Here is an 11,746-nt window from a genome sequence, read left to right as displayed (position 1 = left end):
AGCGGCACTCCAAACACCCGTGTTTCACCAGTAACTCCTCTCGCTTTCTTCCGACAGTTTTCCAGCTTTTATTCCATGAACCACACGAAGACGTTGCAAAACATAGGCATAGTGAAGTGGTTCGGCTCTATCTGAAATCTTAATATTTCTGTCACCTTTTTGCAGGTGGAAACGAACCAGTCTTCCTAAATGTCATTGACCAATAACTGACAGGCAAACTATTTTAACACGACTGCTGCCGATTCTGAAAAGTCGCTAGTTAATTATTGCCATCAATCACCTGTGGCACTTTGAAAACACGCCATTCAATTAAGCGCCTCTCTGGCAGATGCAATACAATCGTCAGACTGAGGGTGGCGTTGTAGTATCACATTCAAAAAAAGTAGTTCCGTCAAATACAAGCCAACCTGGGCCTGTTTTCCCAAAAGCATCTTAAGGCTAAGTTAATCTTAGAACCAATGGATCCTATGGTTCCAACGATGAATTTATCCTTAAGATGTTTTTGGGGAAACCGGCCCCCGACTATTATTTCAGATGAGGTAAACTGGCTAAATGAAGGGTACTGCTTGTCAGAGGATTGATGAAAAGGGCAAGGATGTGCTGGGATGCAGAAGGTTGTGGCCTAACTTTCAGGAATGGGTCACGGTGGGTTTAGGGTTGGAATCGTTGAAATTCATGGGCACACTGTTACTGTCATCTTGTTTTGGTAGCAATGCTTATGATTCCTCACGTGGTTGATTGATGATTTACAACAGTTCATGTTACTTAGGCTGTGTTTACAAAGGCAGCCCAATTATTGGCAAAAGAGCTGATCTGATTGGTCAAAAGACTAATGGGGGGGGGGGGGGGTCTGAGTAGGGCGGCCTGTGTAAACAGCCTCAGGGCCCAGATAGTCAAATTATAATGAAGATCAAACAACACTATTTTATGTATTCTGAATGTGTTCCCTCAAACCGAACAGACACCCAACAACAAAGTAACTTAATGCTTATTGTTACAAGCAACTATTTTATTACAACAGAACATGTATATACAGTACAAAGGCAGACAACAGAAGGAGGGTGTATGTGTATGGAGGAGGTGTGGGGAGATGGGATGTTTAGAAGCACTTCCTGTGGACGATGGAAGGGCCGGCCTCGTCGTACTCCTGCTTACTGATCCACATCTGCTGGAAGGTGGAGAGAGAGGCCAGGATGGAGCCGCCGATCCACACAGAGTACTTACGCTCGGGGGGAGCAATGATCTAGAGGAGGTGGAGGAAGAGGAGGAGGTGGAGGGTTGGTTAAGAACTCAGAGGCTAAAGTTCTTTGCTGCTCAGTGCACAAGTGTTGCTTATTTAAATCAGAGCTGTGGGTATACAGAGTTAGCCATTCTAGTCAAAATGCGATTTAGCATGTTATTGTAGTGAAGTGTATGGAAAGAGGGTTGGTTAAGAACTCTTCAGAAGTCTTATGTGCTCTCTAGCACAGTGGACAGACAGTGTTGCTGATTTGAACCAGTGTTGTGTGTGTACAGTATTAGGCAAACATGCTTTGTTATTTAAAGTAAAGGATAGTTGGCTGAACATGGAGGATAGTGGGGCAACTCCTGTAAACCTACAGCCTATTGGAATTTGGTGTACTTTCTGAATTGAAATGGAATTGACCCCAACCCTGATGTCCACACTAGTGTACATTCAGTAGTAGTAACTATTAATTAATTCAGTAGTAACTAGTGTACTACTGTTGGAAATAGTCAATGTTCATACTACCGTACTACATAGAATACACGCCCAATACATGGCTTCATTCAGTAGAACACTAGTGTGGACATCAGTGTTGGGGTCAATTCCATTTCAATTCAGAAAGTACACCAAATTCCAATATCAAATCCACATTTTCCTAAGTGAAAAGCATATAGGAGAGAATTGAAATGGAATTCACTCTAACCCTGGTGGACATTGTAACTTAGTTCCTCCTGTGTTGAATAGAAATGTTCCCCCACCTTGATCTTCATAGTGCTGGGGGCCAGAGCGGTGATCTCCTTCTGCATACGATCAGCAATACCAGGGTACATGGTGGTACCGCCGGACAGGACGTTGTTGGCGTACAGGTCCTTACGGATGTCAATGTCACACTTCATGATGCTGTTGTAGGCGGTCTCATGGATACCAGCGGACTCCATACCTGAGCAGGTGAGAAGAGACACTTGGTGAGCAACGACACCTCCACAGACAGGACGTAGGTGACCAACAGGAGTTAGACATGTAAGGAATAGATAAATTATGTTTACATTAAATGGCTATGTGTGTGGAATCTAACAGTAACAGAATGGCAATGTCCATTGGACACTAAAGGACAGTGTTGTGACATGTATGGCAGGGCCTAGTGTCTGCAAGTTTTCGGTCTTTCCTGTTCCTTACTAATTAGACCTTAATTCATCAATCAAATACAAAGGGAGGATTGAAAACCCACAGACACTCTTCCCTCCGTGGAATGAGTTTGACGCGTGATGTATGGCAACATGGAGTCAAATCTGAAAGTAAGTGTGTGAAGAGATACATGGTAAGGTGAACATGGTATACTGTAGAGAAACCAGAGATACAGCGAGAGAGAGAGAGAGAGAAAGCATTTGAAAACAAATCCAATTTTGATAAACTCCCATATCTATCACAGATATCACAGCAGCAAGATTTGTGAACTGTTGCCACAAGAAAAGGGCAACCAGTGAAGAACAAACACCATTGTAAATACAACCCATATTTATGCTTATTTATTTTCCCTTTTGTACTTTAACTATTTGTACATCGTTACAACACTGTATATAGACATAATGTGACATTTGAAATGTCTTCATTATTTTGGAACTTTTGTTAGTGTAATGTTTACTGTGAAATTTGTATTGTTTATTTCACTTTTGTTTATTATCTATTTCACTTTCTTTGGCAATGTAAACATATGTTTCCCATGCCAATAAAGCCCCTTAAATTACATTGAAATTGAATTGAATTGAGAGAGAGCGAGCGAGCGAGATACGCACCAATGAAGGAAGGCTGGAAGAGAGTCTCTGGGCAACGGAAACGCTCGTTACCAATGGTGATGACCTGACCGTCAGGCAGCTCGTAGCTCTTCTCCAGAGAGGAGGAGGAGGCAGCGGTGGCCATCTCATTCTCAAAGTCCAGGGCCACGTAGCACAGCTTCTCCTTGATGTCACGCACGATCTCACGCTCGGCTGTAGGGGGCAGATTCAGAGTGTTGGTGAATCAAGTCCAACGTTAGATGCTACATAGAGCCTCAGACCCTACATAGAGCCTCAAAGACGCTACATAGAGCCTCAAAGATGCTACATAGAGCCTCATAGACGCTACATAGAGCCTCATAGACGCTACATAGAGCCTCATAGACTTCTGAAGGTAATTGATTGCACCAGATCTTATTTAGGGGCTTCATAGCAAAGGGGGTAATACATATACACGCACCACTTTTCCGTTTTTATTTTTTAGAATTTTTAAAAACAAGTAATTTTTTTCACTTTTGGACTATTTTGCGTATGTTCATTACATGAAAACCAAATAAAAATCTATTTAAATTACTGGTTGTAATACAACAAAATAGGAAAAACGGCAAGCGGGATGAATACATTTGCAAGGCACTGTATACCACGGCTAAGGGCTGTTCTTAACCACGACGCAACGTGGAGTGCCTGGACACAGCCCTTAGCCGTGGTATATTGGCAATATACCACAAACCTCCCGAGGTGCCTTATTGCTATTATAAACTGGTTACCGACGTAATTAGAGCAGTAAGATAAATGTTTTGTCATACCTGTGGTATATGGTCTGATATACCATGGCTGTCAGCCAATCAGCATTCACTGCTCGAACCACCCAGTTTATACTAAATAACATATCATAGATAGGCTTATCTTGATGTTGGTTGAATTCTAGTATACTAAATAACATATCATAGATAGGCTTATACTTTATCTTACCAAGATCATGTTATCTCAACTTGTCTCTCTGTATAATGTGATCATGTCCATAGAAATCTTGTTTCTTGGTGGCCATCTTACCGGTGGTCACGAAGGAGTAGCCACGCTCTGTCAGGATCTTCATCAGGTAGTCAGTGAGGTCGCGACCGGCCAGATCCAGACGCATGATGGCATGGGGCAGAGCATAACCCTCATAGATGGGGACGTTGTGGGTCACACCATCACCAGAGTCCAGAACAATACCTGAGGAGAGGATGGATTATCAGATAAGGATGGAGGTGGACACAGACCTGCTGCTTTTCACATATAGCTTGTGGTTGGATGTCTTGTGAGACTGCAATGGATCACTACCGTTAAGGTGTCTAAATCAGGCCTGGGCAACTCCAGTCTATTGGGGGCCTGATTAGCGTCACCGTTTTGCCCCAGTCCCAGCTAACACACCTGACTCCAATAATCAACTAATCATGATCTTCAGTTTAGAATGCAATTAGTTTAAATCAGCTGTGTTTGTTAGGGATGGGGGTTAAAGTGTAACACCAATCAGGCCCCTGAGGACTGGAGTTGCCCAGGCCTGGTCTATAGGATATTATGTGAGTAATGTAAACAGCACTTATTAATGTCAAACCATGTCGTCACAGGAGTAGAAAATATTGTGTCTGTAGCATTATACCATTTGTTTATTGTGTATATGGTATTGTGGTATGCTATTTATTGTGTATATGGTATTGTGGTATGCCATGTGATAGACGGAAGTCCTGTGGAAACTCACCGGTGGTACGGCCGGAGGCGTACAGGGACAGCACAGCCTGGATGGCCACGTACATGGCGGGGACGTTGAAGGTCTCAAACATGATCTGGGTCATCTTCTCCCTGTTGGCCTTGGGGTTCAGGGGGGCCTCAGTGAGCAGGGTAGGGTGCTCCTCAGGGGCCACCCGCAGCTCATTGTAAAAGGTGTGGTGCCAGATCTGATGGAAGAAGGAGGAGGAGTAAGATGGTCAGAGACGTTCTGGAGAACAGAACACATTGTGAAATAGAGAAAGATTTAGCTGTCCCGTTGAAGTCATGTTGTTTTGCATAATGTAGCCATAAAATATTTCCTATGTTCCTTTTTTTGTGTTTTATACGTTTTAATATGGTGGTATGTGTATTGAAATATCGTCATATTCTTAAGTTTCATAAGGCTTTTTTGCATCAAATTGGATAGTATCCTAAGTGTCATTAGCTTCTTATCTCTATGTATATGTGTATCTTGAGATATGAAGTTCTGCTTTTATCATCTTCCAATCATTCACAGGTGTCTAATATCTCTAGTAGCGTCTTGTCTCTGGGACCCACCTTCTCCATGTCGTCCCAGTTGGTGATGATGCCGTGCTCTATGGGGTACTTCAGAGTCAGAATACCTCTCTTGCTCTGAGCCTCGTCTCCCACATAGCTGTCCTTCTGTCCCATGCCCACCATCACGCCCTGTATAGAGATCAAACACGGGTCAGGAGAGTTCGCCATACGCACAACACATGAATTTAACTTTACGCAAACTTTTACGCATGGCTGACGTGAGTCTCATTACCAACGCTACAAACGTAAACTACACTACATTATCTGTATATAGTCTAGTATCTTTAACGTCATGACATAAGTAAACAGACAAATAAGTTAGTAACGGCCAACGGCTATCCGATTTTTCTCTTAAAAGTAGCATACCTGGTGACGGGGACGTCCAACGATTGATGGGAACACAGCGCGGGGAGCATCATCACCGGCGAACCCAGCCTTGACTAGGCCAGAGCCGTTGTCGCACACGAGGGCGGTAGTCTCGTCGTCGTCACACATGATTGGTCTTGTTTCAGGTGGCCTTCTGTTAGGAGGAGAGACACGTTGGTAAGAGCTCTGTCTGAGCACGTTAACACTGATGTACATAGATACAGTATTTACCCTAGTTTATCAATCTATAGAAAACACCATGTACATTAGCTCATCACTGGACTTGAGGCTACCACTGCATTGACAGTTACATTTACGCACTATTGCTACAGTGCCTTCGGGAAGTATACAGACACCTATAGGTTTCCCAGATTGTTACATTACAGTCTTATTCTAAAATGTATTAAATAGTTTTTTCCTCATCAATCTACACACAATATCCGATAATGACAATGTTTGCTCATTTATAAAAATTAAAAACTAAAATATCACATTTACATACACTACCGTTCAAAAGTTTGGGTTCACTTAGAAATGTCCTTGTTTTTGAAAGAAAAGCAAATTTTTGGTCCATTAAAATAACATCAAATTGATCAGAAATACAGTGTAGACATTGTTCATGTTGTAAATGACTGTTTTAGCTGGAAATGGCCGTTTCTTTAATGGAATCTACAGAGGCCCATTATCAGCTCGTGTTCCAATGGCACGTTGTGTTAGCTAATCCAAGTTTATCATTTTAAAAGGCTAATTGATCATCAGAAAACCGTTTTGCAATTATGATAGCACAGCTGAAACTGTTGTTCTGATTGAAGTAGAAATAAAACTGTCCTTCTTTAGACTAGTTGAGTATCTGGAGCATCAGCATTTGTGGGTTCAATCACAGGCTCAAAATGGCCAGAAGCAAAGAACTTTCTTCTGAAACTCGTCAGTCTATTCTTGTTCTGAGAAATAAAGGCTATTCCATGTGAGAAATTGCCAAGAAACTGAAGATCTCGTACAACGCTGTGTACTACTCCCTTCACAGAACAGCATAAACTGGCTCTAACCAGAATAGAAAGAGGAGTGGGAGGCCCCGGTGCACAACTGAGCAAGAGGACAAGTACATTAGTGTCTAGTTTGAGAAACAGACACCTCACAAGTCCTCAACTGGCAGCTTCATTAAATAGTACCCGCAAAACACCAGTCTCAACGTCAACAGTGAAGAGGCGACTCCGGGATGCTGGACTTCTAGGCAAAGTTGCAAAAAAAAAGCCATATCTCAGACTGGCCAATTAAAATCAAATATTAAGATGGGCAAAATAACACAGACATTGGACAGAGGAACTCTGGCTAGAAGGTCAGCATCCCAGAGTCGCCTCTTCACTGTTGACGAGCCTAGAGCTCTGTCAGAGTGACCATCGGGTTCTTGGTCACATCCCTGACCAAGGACCTTCTCCCCCGATTTCTCCGTTTGCCCGGGCGACCAACTCTAGCAAGAGTCTTGGTGGTTCCAAACTTCTTCCATTTAAGAATCATGGAGGCCATTGTGTTGTTGGGGACCTTCAATGCTGCAGAAATGTTTTCGTACTCTTCCCCAGATCTGTGCCTCCACACACTCCTGTTCTCGGAGCTCTACGGACAATTCCTTCGACCTCATGGCTTGGTTTTTGCTCCGACATGCACTGTCAACTGTGGGACCTTATATAGACTGGTGTGTGCATTTCCAAATTATGTCCAATTATTTGAATTTACCACAGGTGGACTCCAATCAAGTTGTAGAAACATCTCAAGGATGATCAATGGAAACAGGATGCACCTGAGCTCAAATTCGAGTCTCATAGCAAAGTGTCTGAATACTTATGTAAATAAGGTATTTATATGTTATTTGATTTTTTATACATTTGCAAGAATGTGTTTTTGCTTTTTCATTTAGGGGGTATTGTGTGTAGATTTCTAAGAGAGAAAAAAAATATTGAATCCTTTTTAGAATAAGACTGTAACGTAACAAAATGTGGAAAATGACAAAGGGTCTGAACACTTTCCGAAGGCACTGTACAGTACATTTAGGAATCAGTTACGTTAAAGACATCCTCCGAGGAGGTGACTGGTGAATTAATATGTTATCATTATTGTTTAATATAATGCTTAATGCCATGATATTGTTTTTTTAATGTTGTCGTAATTTCAGTATTTTGAAGCACAAATAAATTCAAATGTTCCTAGAAATAACTTTTCAAAAGTGTTATTGAAATAACCTAGTCCTCTTACTGACCACTGATAACCTATCTTATCCCTCTTCGTCAGAGCGGCCCTGTAAAGCCAAACAGGGGCATAGTAGAGCCCCTCCACACTACTGTCTCTATTCTTAACCATGGCCCTTGTCATTCCAAACAGCAGCCACACGGAACACTACCTCCTCCCCTCTCTCCTCATCCTCCCCTCTCTCCTCATCCTCCCCTATCTCTAACAGAGCTATGTCACAGCTGAAGTAGCTTGTCTGTTGACAAGTAACAGTGGTGGCCAAGTAATTGTCGGCACAATAGTACCTCCTGTATGCTTTGTAGGGGAGCTGGAGAGCATGTGTTACTGTCCCTCTATTCCTCCACCCAACCTCCTCTTAATCTATCTATCTATCCCTCCATACTCCAGTTACTGTCCCTCTCCATCCGTCTCTTCAGCCAGCCTTGGCCTGACAGCTCCCTTCAGAGCATGTGTTTCTGTCCCTCTATTCCTCCACCCAACCTCCTCTTAATCTATCTATCCCTCCATACTCCAGTTACTGTCCCTCTCCATCCCTCTCTTCAGCCAGCCTTGGCCTGACAGCTCCCTTCAGAGCATGTGTTACTGTCCCTCTCCATCCCTCTCTTCAGCCAGCCCTGGCCTGACAGCTCCCTTCAGAGCATGTGTTACTGTCCCTCTCCATCCCTCTCTTCAGCCAGCCTTGGCCTGACAGCTCCCTTCAGAGCATGTGTTACTGTCCCTCTCCATCCCTCTCTTCAGCCAGCCCTGGCCTGACAGCTCCCTTCAGAGCATGTGTTACTGTCCCTCTCCATCCCTCTCTTCAGCCAGCCCTGGCATGACAGCTCCCTTCATTAGTTGATGTGGTCAGAAGTCGGGAGGCCTGGCGCTCCACAGCGGGCGATCTGTTCGTCTGTCTGACCCCCTGGTCAATCCACCAGAGCCACAGATCACTGTTCACACGTGTTGCCACCAGCATGGCCTGTCAATCAATGACAACAAGCCTGGCTGCTGCAGACTGCTGAACTACATGTACTGTCTTCCTGTCTCCCCATTCAGCTCATTTCAGCTCTCTTTCTCCACCCTTTATTCCTTCTCTCAATAACCTCAAAACATCATTCTCTCACAGCCAATTAGAAGTAGACAGACATCCGTTGTAGGCATTAACTCTACATGTGGTGATGTGCTCTCTCTTTCAACCACAGCAGCAGCTCCCAGCTGATAAACCAACATCCTTCTTCCCTTTCCAAAACCACAACAACACAGCAGCACTATGCTTCCCAGTGTGAATCCTTCCTAACACCACCAAGTCATCTAGCCATCCTCCTCTCCCCATCTCTCTGTCGTCTCGCTGAAGTAGTGGTAGTCCAATAGTGAAATACATCTTCTACAAGCACAGGGCAGTACTGAGTCCAATAGAGACACAGTGTTATAGACAGTACTGAGTCCAATAGAGAAACAGTGTTATATACAGTACTGAGTCCAGTAGAGACACAGTGTTATATACAGTACTGAGTCCAATAGAGAAACAGTGTTATAGACAGTACTGAGTCCAGTAGAGACACAGTGTTATATACAGTACTGAGTCCAATTGAGAAACAGTGTTATAGACAGTACTGAGTCCAATAGAGAAACAGTGTTATAGACAGTACTGAGTCCAATAGAGAAACAGTGTTATAGACAGTACTGAGTCCAGTAGAGACACAGTGTTATAGACAGTACTGAGTCCAATAGAGACACAGTGCTACCGATCCGTACTGGAACAGGAACAAGAACAGAAGGAAGACACTCACCAAGTTGTACGCCAAGACTGGAGTTTCCACTGGGACAAAGGGTTAGGGTGAAAGGTGTCCCTTAAATATTCCCCCTTTATCCCTGGGCCGGTGGCCGGGGGCCTGGAGCCTGTGGGCGGCACCAGGAGTTCACAGAAGCCCAAATAAGAGCTGCTAGATAGCGGTTCACTAGAAAGTCTATCCTGTGTCACTCAGGGCCTTCTTTGTGACGGGACACCATCTAAAACAGAGTGTTGTTACCTAGGAGACGGAAGTTCTAGTCCCGCCCCTGACTGGCTGGCTGGTACAAAAATAAGAATTGGTTGGCAGAGTGAACTGAAAGGGATTATTTCTATATTTTTTTTTCCATTAGAGTGTTACGGTGGATTATAGTTGTGTCATGATGAAGTAGGTGTTAACAGACTGACTTTTGAAGACCTGTGATTAGCTCAGACCATTCGTGACCGTATTCAGATACATTAAAACTGTCGAGGTATTTCTGGCCCTTCCTATTGGTGGAGCTAAAATAATTTACTGCTGTATCAGATTTGACCCTGTTTGTTATTGTGTTATAAAGGACAGAGAATGAAGTGAAAAGAATGGAGGACACACAATTAATCTCCATGTTTTACATCATTTGCATATTCATTTGCATATTGATAAGGATTATAAATGACTAAAGCATACATTGAGAGTGTTGATATTTTTATTTTGTATATGAATGTATGTCTCAAATAGCCTACAAGTGTTGTCACTGAATGTAACAGAAGCTTGTTTATCTGTCAGGTCTGTTATGTTGATGAATGGCATGATTTGTTTACCCTGTCCCACACCTTTTGGCTCATAACAGACAACCAAACCATTATTTATTCACGTCAATCATGACTGACTCCTTAGTGGCTGTCATCTCATCCCCACACGGAGTGAAATAACTAAACACAGACACTAAACACAGGCACTGTATTTTATTTACATAGCATAACTGAAACTTGAAGCTTGAAATGTCAGCTCCATTCACTGAAACTGTCCTCCTGTCCATGACCGATATACAGTCACGTTATAATGACTAAGCTCAGATATGGGGTGTCTGTCAGAGAGGGTAGATGGTGTGGGGGTGTAACTTTAGACCTCCTTGGGGGTCTGCGGATAGGGCCTGTGGTGGGATAGTGTCTGTGGTGGGATAGGGCCTGTGGTGTGATAGCGTCTGTGGTGGGATAGTGTCTGTGGTGTGATAGCGTCTGTGGTGGAATAGTGTCTGTGGTGGGATAGGGCCTGTGGTGTGACTGCGTATGTGGTGGGATAGGGCCTGTGGTGGGATAGTGTCTGTGGTGGGATAGTGTCTGTGGTGTGATAGCGTCTGTGGTGGGATAGGGCCTGTGGTGGGATAGTGTCTGTGGTGTGATAGTGTCTGTGGTGGGGTAGGGCCTGTGGTGGGATAGTGTCTGTGGTGGGGTAGGGCCTGTGGTGGGATAGTGTCTGTGGTGGGATAGCATCTGTGGTGGGATAGTGCCTGTGTATATTTGCCGGCCAAGAGCCGTTGTGGAATGTTTTAGAGTGAGGACCCAAAAATATGCCAGACAGCTGAGAGGAGGAGGAGGCAAAGGAGGGTAGGAAGGGGGGGTTAGAAGTTAAGAGGGGGGAGGACGTGAAAGAGGGAGAGAGACACACAGAGAATGATAGAGAGAGAGAGAGGTGTGGGGGGTTGGAATCCAAGAGAGAGGAGGGGGCATAACAATCAGTGTCCAGAGTCCAGACCCTCCTCTCTCTCCGTCCGCTTGGCTCAACGTGTCTTGGGGGCAGCCTGTGGCAGCAGCCGGGTGGTAGCCGCTTTCCGATTGGCTCCTCTCTCTCCTTTTAGGGGCATGCTGGGTAACAGGTGTCGGCGGCTGCACATTGTGGTGGTTTCCGGAAGTAACCTACTCTGCCCTAGCTCCATATGAGTCTCCTCCCTCCATTTCTCCATCCCCCCAGACACTCTGGCTTTGTATCTTATCAGGAGACAGAGAGGGTTTGTTCAATATAGAATCTTGGTCCGGTAAGGTCCAATTGGAATGCGAGGACCCCCCACCGTCACCATTTTGAACTGC

At 44.2% G+C, this 11,746-nt stretch overlaps 1 protein-coding gene across 1 annotated transcript; it reads right to left on the bottom strand.

Annotated features, from left to right (window-relative positions):
• Positions 1-977: 977 nt before the first annotated feature.
• On the bottom strand, positions 978-9,789 carry LOC129817762 (actin, alpha cardiac muscle). The gene is made up of 8 exons (XM_055873305.1): positions 9,681-9,789; positions 5,671-5,824; positions 5,305-5,433; positions 4,739-4,934; positions 4,051-4,212; positions 3,019-3,210; positions 1,984-2,165; positions 978-1,243 (listed from the first exon to the last, which is right to left on the bottom strand). Exons 2-8 carry the CDS (start codon positions 5,797-5,799, stop codon positions 1,100-1,102), a joined length of 1,134 nt encoding a protein of 377 aa, XP_055729280.1. The 5' UTR covers positions 5,800-5,824; positions 9,681-9,789; the 3' UTR covers positions 978-1,099.
• Positions 9,790-11,746: the final 1,957 nt, after the last annotated feature.

Source organism: Salvelinus fontinalis, chromosome 20 (assembly GCF_029448725.1).
Source record: "Salvelinus fontinalis isolate EN_2023a chromosome 20, ASM2944872v1, whole genome shotgun sequence".
NCBI lineage: Eukaryota > Metazoa > Chordata > Actinopteri > Salmoniformes > Salmonidae > Salvelinus > Salvelinus fontinalis.
This window is presented reverse-complemented; position numbering and strand designations above follow the sequence as displayed.

Coding starts and splice junctions, on each gene's coding strand:
- LOC129817762 (XM_055873305.1), bottom strand. CDS start 5,799: ATGTGTGACGACGACGAGACTACCGCCCTCGTGTGCGACAACGGCTCT. Junction 5,434..5,670: donor TTGGACGTCCCCGTCACCAG/GTATGCTACTTT, acceptor ATCTCTATACAG/GGCGTGATGGTGGGCATGGG. Junction 4,213..4,738: donor CGCCTCCGGCCGTACCACCG/GTGAGTTTCCAC, acceptor TCCTCTCCTCAG/GTATTGTTCTGGACTCTGGT.